This window comes from Artibeus jamaicensis, unplaced genomic scaffold (assembly GCF_021234435.1).
Source record: "Artibeus jamaicensis isolate MK-2021 breed Jamaican fruit bat unplaced genomic scaffold, CSHL_Jam_final contig_196, whole genome shotgun sequence".
Taxonomy (NCBI): Eukaryota; Metazoa; Chordata; class Mammalia; order Chiroptera; family Phyllostomidae; genus Artibeus; species Artibeus jamaicensis.
The window spans coordinates 1714762-1728793 of record NW_026521401.1 but is presented as its reverse complement, the minus strand read 5'-3'; the positions used below and the strand labels follow the sequence as shown (position 1 = coordinate 1728793).

The 14032-nt window shown below is 40.8% G+C and overlaps 1 protein-coding gene across 1 annotated transcript in view; it reads left to right on the top strand.

The window, feature by feature from the left end:
* Window positions 1–14032, top strand: part of DSCAML1 (DS cell adhesion molecule like 1) — a 365485-nt gene that overhangs the window by 317408 nt on the left and 34045 nt on the right. The window contains exons 15-16 of the mRNA XM_037147331.2: window positions 5540–5707; window positions 6843–6913. Of these exons, the coding sequence (XP_037003226.1) occupies window positions 5540–5707; window positions 6843–6913 (239 nt within the window). The remainder of the gene's footprint in view (window positions 1–5539; window positions 5708–6842; window positions 6914–14032) is intronic.

The window sequence follows — 14032 nt, the reverse complement described above, 5'->3', positions numbered from 1 at the left end:
TTGAAAGTCACCAGAAACATACAGGGAGGAACTGAAGTGTCTGGCATCAAGATGAGAGATGGAGAGGCAGCTTTCTCCCAGACAGAAGTGCTGGCAGAGGCCAGTGTTTCTTTACTAAGCCCTCCCCCCTCTCACAGAGCTGGCAGCTCAGCACCATATCTGAGTCACCATCAACCTAACACAATTTGTTCCACACTGGTGATTCCCTAAGACCCCACCCCACCCCACTTACAGGCCCCACCAAGCCCTTCCCAGTGGTTTTTTTTAATATAAATAGCCTGTCTTGGCTCATTCTGCTGACTTTCCTAAAATCTCAAATACCAGCATCTGGCCTCTGTGTACCCTGTACCTGCTAAAGGACCCCAAGCCTGGTACTAGTAGCAGCTGGCCTTGGTTTGCAGCTTAGCCTCTCCTGGGCACATCAAAGTCCAGAACAAGTAGCAGCCATATGAAGATCACTCTGTAGCTCATACTAGGTGGCCTCAGACAGGGCACAGGTGGCAGCTGACCTTCTACTGCATCTCCCAGGACACCCTAAACCAGCGCACCTGGTAGACAGCTTCCAACTATGTCGAAGCACCACCCAACAACCTCCACAAGTTACACACCCAAGGGATCCACACACTGGTTATAAGGATGCTCGATGAACTCAGGAGAAGAGTAGATGAACTTAGTGAGAACTTCAACAAAGAGATTAAAAGATAAAAATGGAGATAGAACACTTTTAAAAGAACCAGTCAGAAATAAAGAATGCATTAACTGAAATGAAGAATTACAGGGAATCAACAGTAGAGTAGAAGAAGCAAAGGATCAAATCAATGATTGGAAAAATAAGGAAGCAGGAGACATCCAGTTAGAACTGCAAAAAGAAAAAAGAATTTTAAAAATTATGCTACTGTAAGGAGCCTCTGGAACAACTTCAAGCACACTAACATTTACGTCATAGCAATGCCAGAAGGAGAGGAGAGAACAAGAAATTGAAAACCTATTTGAATAAATAAAGACCAAAAACTTTCCTGACCTTGTGAAGGAAATAGACAAGTCCAGGAAGTTCAGAGAGTCCCAAACAAGATGAACCCAAAGAAGCCAAGACACATCATAATAAAATGCCAAAGGTTAAGCACAATAAGAGCATCGTAAAAGCAGCAAGACTAAAGCAGTTACTTAATTATAAGGGAGCTCTCAGAAGACTGTCAGCTGATTTATCAAGAGAAACCTTGCAGACCAGAAGGGATTGACATGAAATATTCAAGATGATGAAAAGCATGGACTTACAACCAAGATTACTATACCCAGCAAAGCTATCATTTAGAATCAAAAACAGATAAAGTGCTTCTCAGACAAGGAAAAGCTAGAAGAGTTTATCATCACCAAACAAGTATTAAAAGAAATGCTAAAGGGTCTTTTGAGGAAGAAGAATAAAGAGGAGGAAGGGAAGATCAAAACTATGAATAATGAAATGGCAATAAATACATATCTATCAATAATTACTTTAAATGAAAATGAATTAAATGTTCCAATCAAAAGACATAAGGTGCCTGAATGCATAACAAAATAAAGCCTGTCTAAAGAGACTCACTTCAGATGGAAAGATACACACAGTCTGAATGTAAAGAGATGGGAAAAGATATTTCATAAAAATGTTAACAACAACCAAAAAAGCTGGGGTAGCAATACCTATACTAAACAAAATGGACTTTAAAACAAAGGTTATAACAACAGTTAAAGAGGAACTCAGAAATTCTACTTCTGGGTATTTGTCCAAAAAATCCAAATCACTAAGTTGAAAAGATATGTACATCCATATGTTCATTGTAGCATTATTTACAATAGCCAAGATATAGAAGCAACATAAGTGTTGATAACTAGATAAATGGATAAAGAAGAAGTGATGCAGATATACAATGAAATATGATTCAACTATAAAAAAGAACAAAATCTTTTTTTTAATCTAGTATTTATTTTATCTTGTTAAAATATGAAGACGTGAGCTTGTTTAAGCAGTAGTATAATAAAGTTGGAATGACGGAAATGCAAGCATTACAGTTTCATGAAGCATTCCACACTTGTAGGTGTTTTACAAACTGTCTGAATGAGAATTATTATCTTTAAAATCAGAGAGAAATATGAAATTAAAAAAGATGCTAACTGTGTTTAGGGCCTTTCAAAAGCAATACTTTAAAAAAACCACTATGTTCTAGGTTATTTTAAACATTTTTGAAATCCTTACTTTCTAACTATATGGGTTATTTTATTATTTTTTTTAATTTTTAATAAATTTTATTTAGTTACTTTTCAAGTACATTTTTTAATCTATTTCTCCCATCCCACCCCCCTACCCTGTCTCCCCCCTCCCTCCCATCTCCCCTCTCCCTCCCATTCCCCCCCCCAGTCCTCAAGAACAAAATCTTGCTATCTGCAACAACAGGGGTGGACCTAGAGGATATTATGCTGATGGAAATAAGTCAGACAGAGGAAGACAAATGCCAGATGATTTTACCTACATGTGGAACCTAAAGAACAAAATTAATAAGCACAACAGAAACAGGCTCATAGATACAGAGAACTTTTCAACAGTGTCTAGATGGGAAGAGGTTGGGGGGCTGGGTGAAAAGGGTGAAGAGATTAAAAAGTACAAATTGATAGTTACAGAATGGTGATGGGGATTTGAAGTGCAGCATAGGGAATATAATCAGTAATATTGTAATAACTATATATAGGAACAGATGAGTACTAAATTTATCAAGGTGATCACTTCGTAAGTTATATAGAAGTCTAATCATGGGTTGTATACTTGAAACTAATATAATATTCTATGTCAGTTGTAATTTAAGAATTAAAAATACTTTAAAAAATAAATTTTGTCTATATCCTACAAACAAGGAAAATGTATTGAATAGTTTTATGTAAGAGGGTGGCAGTTTCAGATTGTGTTAAGGGAAGACCACTGTCAATGCTGAAATAGAGTGGCCTGTAAGAGATGCTAATCATACCTGTAGAGTCAATGATGGCCGCAATGTAGAGAACAGGTAGAAGGGGGTACACAGTGAGTTCTGGGAGGCTAACTAGTTAGGATGCTATTTCCCCTGTCCAAGTGAGAAATGACAGTGGGTTGGTCTAGGGCAGGGATGGAGATGGAGAGAAGGCAAGAGAGTCAAGAGCTACATGGGACACAAAAACTATGAAACTTGATAGGCAGAGAGAGAAAGAAGAGAGTGAAGAGTAACACCTAAGTTTCTGGAACAACATGACAGGTAGTGGTTCCATTTCATGAGACAGGGGACCCAGGAAGGTGATGGGTTTACAGGATATATGGTCAACCCTTCTGCCTTGAACATGTTGAGTGTGAAGCTGTAAGGATCTAGAGTTCAAGTGACAGATCCAGGCTAGATAAAAATCCGTATATTACCTATATACAGATAGAAATGGAAGTCATGGGTAGGAAAACTGTATGCCATAAGAGAAGAAGAGTATAGGATGGACCCTTGCAGAACTAATAATTAGTCTTACAGAAGATTCACCTGCAAAGAAATGACCCAAGAGATAAAAGAAAAACCAGAGGGTGTATTTTCAGGGAACCCAAGGGAAAAGTGTTTCAAGAAGGGAGAGGTCCAAGTATGGAACACACCTGAGAGGCCTAGTGAGAAACTGGTGTTGGTAACATGAGGGTCACCTATACCATGGATTTATGGCACTAGAGTCATTGGAGGGTGTGGAATAAATGGTAAATGTTTACATTGTCCAGAACACGTCTGGCATATCACTAGTGTTTGGTAAATATTAGCCCCATGGTGTTTAGCACATCATATGGGTCTCCTTCATCTGCCTGCAAATATGAATACACTGACTCATGATCACAGTTCCCCTCATACAAACATGGCATATCAAGTCTGATATTTGAGCTAGCAACAAGCTCCCAGAATGCTACAGAGAGAAGTAAACATCTGCTTCCATGTTGCTAGTGCGTTCCTTCCCAAACCTAGAGGTGGCCACAGACAAAGTCACACCCAATTGCATATTTGCAATTCCGGATTAACCTACCAGCCACAAAGTGACTCTCTTTTTTTTATTATTGATTATGCTGTTACAGTTGTTCTATTCCCCCCCCCTTCATTCCAAGGACAAAATGTGTTTCTGTGCATCCACAGCCTACCATTTGTGACTTTTTGGCTTATAAAATGAAAGTATTAAATGCAAAGCTGCAGATGGGGAGCTGGACCAGTGCCCTTCACAGATGCCAAGCCTGCACATCTGAAAGTGGTGTTTTGAAAAACATCAAGACCTCAGTTAACCAGAATCTGGAAGAATGGTCTCTTGTGGCAAATGATTCTCCTGATTTATCAGACATTGGCTTAAAAAAAAGAAAAAAAGCTCTCCAGAATGCACTAGCCTTCTTTTCTGATTTAGGGATTAAGCTGTAATGAATACAGTTTAGAATTTTCTATTGAGAATTTTCAGGATCCTCTACAGTGGATTTAAAAAAGCATAGAAAATTTGACTGAATAGTGAAATTATCAGGGCATGCCCTGGGAAAATTTTTAAGCTCTGCTGTCAGCTTGTTTCTTTGTGCTTTGTCTTTCTTTCATTCCCAAGTGAAATGCCAATAAAGTAACTCAGTCATGAATTTTGGGTTTCGACGGTCCTGGCTGAGCCATGGCTGCAACTGCAACCCCTTCCAGTTTTTCTCTAGAACTTCCCAGTAGGTGCACAGCAAAATGTATTAAAAGAATGACTGCATTGCTCTGGAGATGCAGGGTACACTGTCACAGTATCCCTGGCATTTATATGGTATTTTTCACATTCTACACTTTTACTAAACTTTAGCCCTGGAATGGGCTGCCAGTCCCCTCAGATAAATCAGGTACATGCTAATCCTTTTTTTGGCCTAACCCTAAAGACTCAGAGACTATTCTCCTGCTGGTGAGAGAAAGAGGTTGGGGTTAGACAAGGCATTCTGACACTATGTCTGTCCCCATGACAGACCAAGTCACACCTAAAACCACCCCACACAGGTGCACAAGGGAAGGAAGTACAGAGGCATACAAAGAGAGGAAGAAGGGGGAGAATACTTGGCTTTCCCCCTTGCACTGTGACTATTAGTGGATAGGGTATTACACAGTTCAAACAGGTGATTAATGTGATGTGAGGGAACAGTAAAAATGGTGCTGAGCTGTCAGACCCTTGGAGACAGCAAGCAAGTGGTGATTTTGGAAGGGACCTCAGGGAACATCTTGTCTGACCCCCATGTGAGGTTAGAGTTCACAAGCTGGCCCAGGGCAGAGGAGAGTTGGGTTTCTGGACTCTCCATCCAGTGCATTTGCTACTCATGTACTCAGGCACTCCTTGGTCTTCCTGAGTTTCATGGAACATACCCCTTTCACTCTCTGTCAAGTGCAGGCCTAAACCCTCTCACTGCAGTCTGTGTGAGCTGGACTCTTCTGGGCATCAAATTTCAGATTGGGCTGCATCAATGCTTGAGGCTAGAGAGGGGCTTCAGAATTTGCCTGGCTGTGGTCTGAACTTGGTGTCCTCTCTGCAGATTCCTGGGACTTTAAACAGTCCACACGCAATATCTCCCCCACCATCAACCAGGCCAACATCGTGGACTTGCACCCAGCATCTGTGTACAGCATTCGCATGTACTCCTTCAACAAGATTGGCCGCAGTGAGCCAAGCAAAGAGCTCACCATCAGCACTGAAGAGGCTGGTGAGCTCCTCTTTCCCTGCCACCCATGTCCTTGGCCTCAGGGATCAGGGACTCCTGGGGCCCACACCTACCATGTCCACAGGCAGTGGGCTTACAGTTAGAAGAGGGGAGGCGAGACCCCAAGGCAGTTGTTCATGTCTGCCTCTGGATCATGCAGAGCTCTTCTGCTTGATCTTTTCCAGACAATGGGCTTCTGGGGGCTGTCCATGGTTCTATACTCCTACCCGGCCCCAGCCTCAGCCTGTCTAGAAAGGACAAATGTGCTAGATACATGACCTTTATCATGAAGTTTTCCTGAAAGTTTAAATAAGATGTTTCTATATTTCTATATTCTCTCTCTCTGTCTGTGTGTGTCTCTCTCTCAATGGACATAGACATAGACATAGACATAGACATAGACATAGACATAGACATAGACATAGCAACTGATGCACATTATTAATTACCAGCATGCCAGAGGTTCTCACTATGCCCTTTCCTAATTACAACTTCATCCCTCCTCCTGAAGTAACCACTATCTTACCTTTCTTGCTTTTCTTTTCATATACTCACCACAATGTATGTACACAAAAACTATATAGTTCAGTTTTGTCTATTTTCTAGGAGAATGTACTCATGAAATCATACTTTACATATTCTTTGATTTCTTGTTTTGATCAAAAATTATTTGCAAGTATCATGTGTGCATTTCAGTGATGTATGGTATCTCATTTCATAACTGTGTCACAGTCCATTTGTCCATTCTACTGAAGATGGACATTTGTTGTTTACACTTTGGAGCTATGAGCATTCATGTACTCATATGTTAGTATACAGGTTTATTAATTTCTCTAGGGGACATAAGCAGTTATAAAATTACAAAGTCATCAGACCACATAAGAGTATAAGAGTTCTGGCCACTACACACCCTTGCCTATACTTTGTATTGTCAAACATTTAAAAAATTATAGAAAATAAAGAGGAAACATAAACCTTATGATTATTTCAAGGGGACTCAAAGTTTCTCTGTTTTCGTAGATGAGCATTTCCTTTCTCTCCAGTAGTCCTCCAGCTCAGGAGGAAAGAGTGAGAACAAAGGACTCTTTCTTCTTCCAAGACTTGACCCCTAACATTGCTCTTTTTCCTCCCCCACCAGCTCCTGATGGGCCCCCCATGGATGTCACCTTGCAGCCAGTGACTTCACAGAGCATCCAAGTAACCTGGAAAGTAAGTGAGGTTGAAGGTATCTCTCTTGAAATGCCTTTTTGCCTCTACCTCCTCAATCTAGGAATGAAGCCCCATCAGGCTAGCTAGTTCTGGTCTCTTATCACGCCCATGCCTGGTTTTGCTAAAGCCAGTGAGACTGAAAGGAAGGAAAGAGAGAAGGAAACAGCAGCAAGTCCCCCCACCAATCCCCGTTTCTTTCTCCACCTTGGCTCTCTGATGGAGGCCGATGAAAAACTTGGCAATGCCAAGTAGGGAAGATGGTCTTTTGGAGGACACTGGCCTGTCCTCCAAAACCTATATGTTGTAAGAGGTCAGGAGTTAGATTTGATTTTGTGCAAAGTTCAAGGGGATGCTGTGAATGATGGGGACCTCGTCTCGGCCCTATGACTGGATCTGGGCATCATCTGTCTTCTCACAGTGAGGGCTTAGACGAGGGACTTGGTCCTTTCAGGCCTCAATTTTCTCCTCTTTAAAATCAAAATGAAAATAACACCTCCCTTACTTCCAGGGGTGGGAGAGCTGTAGAGAAAACAGATTAGTATGTGTTGCAGCCATTTCCAACAGACAGAAACTTATAAAATCTAGACAGTATCTGAAGAATCTATCACTTAATAAAAGTCATAGAAGAGATCCAACAGTTGGGCAGAGGAACAGATTAGAACAATCTTGTGCTCGGGTAACTCCATCCTTGTTGCCACATCCCTGCCGTGGGCACAAAAGGGTTGACAATACTAATGGCTTCCTGTTGTGCTGCATTTTCCAGTGTCCAAGTATTTTCTTACACTAACTTAGGTGACCCCTGTTTCTGTGGAGTAGGGTGGACAAAGATATTTTTGTCTCCATCTATGAGAGGAGGTCAAGGGATAGACATGCAAGGTGACTTGCCCATGGCCATTCAAGTAGTGACAGGTACAGGATTTAAGTGCACATAATCTGGAGCCCCCACCCTGCTTCCCCACCACAACACATTGCTTGGAATTTGGGAACAGAGTGCTTTCTTAGGACCCATCCATATTCTTCTTCTTGAAACTTTCCCATTTTAACAGTGGAGTTTAGGTACTGCCTCATCTCCCTCTGGATCAAAAGTTCAAAGTTATTTTCTGACTCTGACTCCTCATGGAAAGAGCACAAGTGTTTTAGTCTTCCTCCTGAGCCTTTCAAAAAGGCAGGCTCAGGACTGGAGAGATTCAGAAGGGCCTAGTGATGTTTTCCCTGAAAAGACTGCATTCTTGTATATGCATATGCTCACACACACACGTGCAGTGCACGAAAGCCTGGTTCCTTCCCTTCCTAGAGAAATGACCAAGACGAAAGTAGGGGAGAGTCCTTCCTAGGGACCAGCCCACCTTGTAGATACCTAGAGCCATAGTTCCCTCCAAATTCAGGTCTGTGCTCCAGGGCTTTCCTCAGAAACTGAGGGTGAAGCCTGGAGTCTCATCCCCAAGTCTCATCTGCATCCTGGCTGGAGACTCATTTCCTAGGAATAGTCTGAGGAAGCCAGGAGGTGGGAGCAGGTAATGAATAAGTATGTAAAACACTGACACTGAGACATTTGGCTACAAAGCTCTGACCTGGTGATCGATAAAAATTTAGAATCGGATTTATTTCTCCAAAGTCTCATAATGAAAAATAAAATTGATTAGAGAGTTAGAACTTCAGAATGAACCAAGTCATCAATAAATTTTGGGCTGACTTCTCAGGGGATTTTTTAACACTAAGAAACAGATTAATGAAAAATAAAAATTCACTTGAAAGATAAGTCACTTCATTTTAAGACTCTTTCCACAAGATGGATCACCATTGCTTTATGACATAAATTTGCAATCAGCCCTATTGATTTCTTAATGCTTCAGAGAAATATTGTTAGGATTTATTTAAATTCTGAGTGTGCCTGTTTGGGGGTGGGCAGGGGAGGAGAGAGGCAAAAGAAAGAGAAGGAAAAAAATAGAGGAGGGAGGGAGGAAAGGAGGAAAGGAAGATCTGTCAGGATTCACATAAACATATGAGCATATATGGGTATATGTAGCAAGGTATGCCTGGATGCCTATCTGTGTCCTCTGCCAGTATATGTGGATATGAATGAAGGTTGTGTGATGCTGTGTACAGGTGTATATCATAGTATAGGAGGCTCTGGGTATGTAGGCATGTGTGTCAATGTCCAGTGATGTATATGTTAGAATGTATATCAGTATGGATATGTATATGTAATATGATAGTATACATCAGTGTAAGAACAAGGGTATCTTGAAGATATGTTTGAAGATATGTTCCATGTGTACGATGTACATAGACATATGTATACAGAATCAAGACCCAGACTCAGAAATTTGCCTACTTGCAAAGTAGCAAACAGTGCTGCCCAAGTACAGAGAGAAACATTTTCAGGCATTAACAAAAAAGTCAAGTCAGTTAAATACGCATACACCCATTTTGTGAGTTCAAAACAATTATGTTAAATTAAAAACTTCATTTTATTGAGTTAATGGTGAGCTTAAAAGGCAGTTCATTTAAAACATTAATTGAATTTTAAAAAACTGTGGGGCTGCTTTACTAACTTAATTATTTTTGATCTCACTAATTTTTAGCACAATAAAAAGGTGGGCTTCTAAATTAACTTCATTGTCTTTAAAATCCTGATTCAAGCTGTTTTCTTACTCACTGGGCTTGGTGCTCTCTCTCTCAATTTAATAGACAGGCGGATCCTCTCCTTAAAGGATCCAGTTTCCCTTTATGGGTTCAAATGCATGTGACTGGGGGATAGGTGTGTGGTTGTTTGATGCATCTGGATGTGCATGTTTATGGTTTTAAATGTGGGGAGATATTGAGATTGTGTGTGTGTGTGTGTGTGTGTGTGTGTCTGTGTGTGTGTCAGGGTTCAAGCTTGGGGTGAAAATATGTTTTCCATTCCCCAGATTGATGCTAGTGAAGTTTTCTCTATCCACCCACCAAGTGGGATCAGTCCTTCATTCCTACCACCCTAGCCATAACTCCAAAGTACCCCCTTCCCTGCTGTATGTCCTTGCCCATCTCTGTCACCCAGTCTGGGAGCTGGCAGACCTCAGGCCTCAGTACAGCCCAGCCTGTGGCCAGGATGTTAGGGGAAATCCAGCTGCATGCTCCAGCAGTGGCTAGGCTCACATGAAAGTCAAAAACTTTTATTTCACTTGTAAAATATATATACCATTTTATAAACAAAAAATTCACCACTTTAACCAGGTTTATGTGTATAGTTCAGTGGCATTAAGTACATTCACAATGTTGTGCAACCATCACCACTGTCCATCTCCAAAACTTTGTCATCTTCCCAGAAATCCTGTTCCCATTAAACAATAACTCCCAGTCCACCATCCCCAGTTCTTTATAACTTCTATTCTACTTTCTGCTTCTATGAATTTGTCTACTCTAGGTACCTCATAGAAGTAGTACTGTACAATATTTGTCCTTTTGCATCTGGTTTATTTCACTTGGCAAAATATTTTCAAGGTCTGTCATGTTGCAACACATATCAGAATTGCCTTCCTTTTTAAGGATGAATAATATTCCTGTGAATGGATATACCACATTTTTATCAATTCATCTGTTGATTGTACTTTTTGGTTATTGAGAATAAAGTTGCTATGAATGTGTGTATACATATCTGTCTGCGTCCCTGCTTTCAATTTCTTTGAGTATATTCTCAGAAGTGTAATTGCTGGATTATGTGGTGATTCTATTTTAAACTTTCTGGGAAACTGCCATACTGTTTTCCACAATGGTTACCACATTTACATTTCCACCAAGAGTGCACAAGTGTTCCGACTCCTCCAAATCCTCACCAACACTTGTTGTTTGCCATTTTTTATATTTACTACCTAGTTAGTGTGAAGTGGTATCTTCAAACTCTTTCTTCTTTTCCAAACCACCAGTAATTTCTCCCCTCCCTTTCCATCTGATCACTTTTTGTCTGCTGTTTCTTTTCTCCCAGACCCCTGAGCCAGTGCCAAATGATGTCCTTATTCATTCATTCATTCAACAAATATGTATTGAGGGGCTACTACAGGCCAGGTTCCATGCTAGATACTGAAAGAACAGTAGGAAACAAAAAAAGACAACATCCCCATCCTCATCCTCATGGAACATACATGGATAGTTAACACATAAGAAAATATATACAGGACTTCTGGCCAAGATGGAGGCATAGGTAGATACACTTTGCCTCCTTGCACAACCAAAGGAAGAAGAACAAGTTTAAAGACAAAAAACAACCAGAAGTGACAGAAAATTGAACTGTATGGAAGTCCCACAACCAAGGAGTTAAAGAAGAAACATTCATCCAGACCAGTAGGAGGGGCAAAGATGAGCAGGTGAGGTGGAGAGGACTCCCTGCAAGGTGGGAGCTGGTGGACCAGACAAGGCAGAGGCTGGTGGAGTGAGCGGCCCCACATTTGTGTGTGGATAAACTGGGAGGAACAACTGTGGAGTGACACAGACTACACAACCCAGGGTTCCAGTGTGGGAAAATAAAGCCTCAAAACCTCTGACTAAAAGGTCAGAGGTTGTCTTCAAAAGGCTGAAATAATTTTAGGACTGTATAAATGTAACTACTCCTTAACTGTTAAGGAGTTGAAATTATATTCAGCCCCATGGTTGAAGGCAACCATGAGGCTGATGTAGCCCTCAGTGAAAACAAGTTTGACACCCCTGCTCTAGGACAACTTTAAATGTTCCAACATCTGAATCATAGGAGGGCCAGAAGAAGAGGAAGACCAAGAAATTGAGAGCTTACTTGAAAAAGTGATGAAGAAGAACTTCCCCAATCTGGCAAAGGAAATAGACTCCCAGGAAGCCCAGATAGTCCCGAAGAGGTTGGACACAAGGACTATCTCTTCTTGTCCAAGCACACACCAAGGCACATCATAATTACCTTAGCCAAGATTAAAGAGAAGGAGAGAATCTTAAAAGCTGCAAAAGAAAAGGAGACAGTTACCTACAAAGGAGTTCCCATTAGACTATCAGCTGATTTCTCAAAAGAGACCTTGAATTGAAGGCAAGAAGGGGCTGGAAAGAAGTATTCCAAGTCAAGGAAAGCAAGAATCTACATCTAAGATCACTCTGTCCAGCAAAGCTATCATTTAGAGAGGAAGGGCAGATCAAGTGCTTCCCAGATAAAGTCAAGTTAAAGGAGTTCATCATCACCAAGCCCTTATTATATGATATGTTAAAGGGACTTATCTAAGAAAAAGAAGAAGATCAAAAATACGAGCAATAAAATGATCACAAACTCACAACTATCAACAACCAAACCTACAAAATTAAAAACAAAAATGAACTAAGCAAACAACTAGAACAGGAACAGATTCACAGAAATAGAGATCACAGGAAAGGTTATCAGTGGGGAGGGGCTGAGGAAGAATGGGGAAAAGGTACAGGGAATAAGAAGCATAAATGGTAGATACAAAATAGACAGGGGGAGGTCAGGAATAGTATGAGAAATGGAGGAGCCAAATGCCTTATTTGCATGATGCATTGACATGAACTAAGGTGGAGGAATGGTGCTGGGAGAGGGTACAGAGCAGAGGGGAATAAAAGAGGGGCAATGGGGCAACTATAATAGCATAATCAATAAAATATATTTAAAAAAAGAAAATATATACAATGTTAGATGATGTTAGTATTGTCAAGAAAATTTTAGCCAGAAGAAATGTCAAGAGTACTGAACAGAGGGCAGGGTGCAATCTGATGAAAAAACTTGAGGAAGACATCATTAAGAACAGGGATTTCAAGTTCCGGCCAAGATGGAAGCAGAGGTAGAAACCTTTCGCTTCCTCACACAACCAAAAGGAAGATAACAACCAATCTAAAATCAATAAATAATAAAAAGTGCCAGAAAATCAAACTGCATGGAACTCCAACAACCAAGGAATTAAAGAAAAATCAACGAGACCAGTAAGGTGGACCGGGACAGCTGACTCAGAAAAACCACATTGAGGTCCCTGAGGAGTGGGGTTGACTGCTGAGCTAGGAGGAGCTGTGTGGGAGGGACTGACTTAAGGGGAAACTGAAACTCAGAGCTGACTGTGGGCTAAGGCTGGGGTTTCCATGGCAGGAGATACTTCCAGTCTGACGTGAGAGTCTGTTGGAAAGTACACTAAAGATGACCAGGCGAGCTGCACTCTTCCCTCTATGGCCCCTCCCACACAAGTAGTGCAGCAAAGAGGGTTGCCCTGCCCCTTACAACTTATCAGGGGTGCCAAGACAAAGAAATAGGGCCCAAATGAAAGAGCACAGCAAAACCTCAGAACTAAGTGATGAGGACATTGCCAGCCTAACTGATGGAGAATTTAAAGCCCTGGTGATCAAAATGCTCACAGAACTGATTGAGCTTGGTCAAAAAATGAAAGAACAAATGAAAGATACCCAAAATGAAATAAAGCAAAATATTCAGGGAACCAACAGTGACAAGAAGGAAACCAGGACTCAAAGCAATGATTTGGAACAAAAGGAAGAAATAAACATCCAACTGTATCAGAACAAAGAAACAAAATCCAAAAAAAAAATGAAGAGAGGCTGAGGATTCTCTGAGACAACCTAAAATGTTCCAATATTCAAATTATAGGGGTGCCAGAAGGAGAACAACAGCAAGAAATTGAAAACTTAGTTGAACAAATAATGAAGGAAAACTTCTCCAATCTGGAGAAGGAAATAGACTTCCAGCAAGTCCAGGAAGCCTAGAAAGTTCCAAAGCAGTTGGACTCAAAAAGGAACACACCAAGGCACATCATCATTAAGTTACCCAAGATTAAAGACAAAGAGAAAATCCTAAAAGCAACAAGAGAGAAGGAGACAGTTACATACAGAGTGCCCGTAAGACTGTCAGCTGATTTCTCAAAAGAAACCTTACAGGCAAGAAGGGGCTGGAAAGAAGTATTCAAAGTCATGAAAGGCAAGGACCTACATCCAAGTTTGCTCTATCCAGCAAAGCTATCATTTAGAATGGAAGGGCGGATCAAGTGCTTCTCAGATAAGGTCAAGCAAGTTAAAGGAGTTCATCATCACCAAGCCCTTACTATATGAAACGTTAAAGGGACCTATCTAAGAAAAAGAAAATAAAAATATGAAAAATAAAATGACAACAAACTC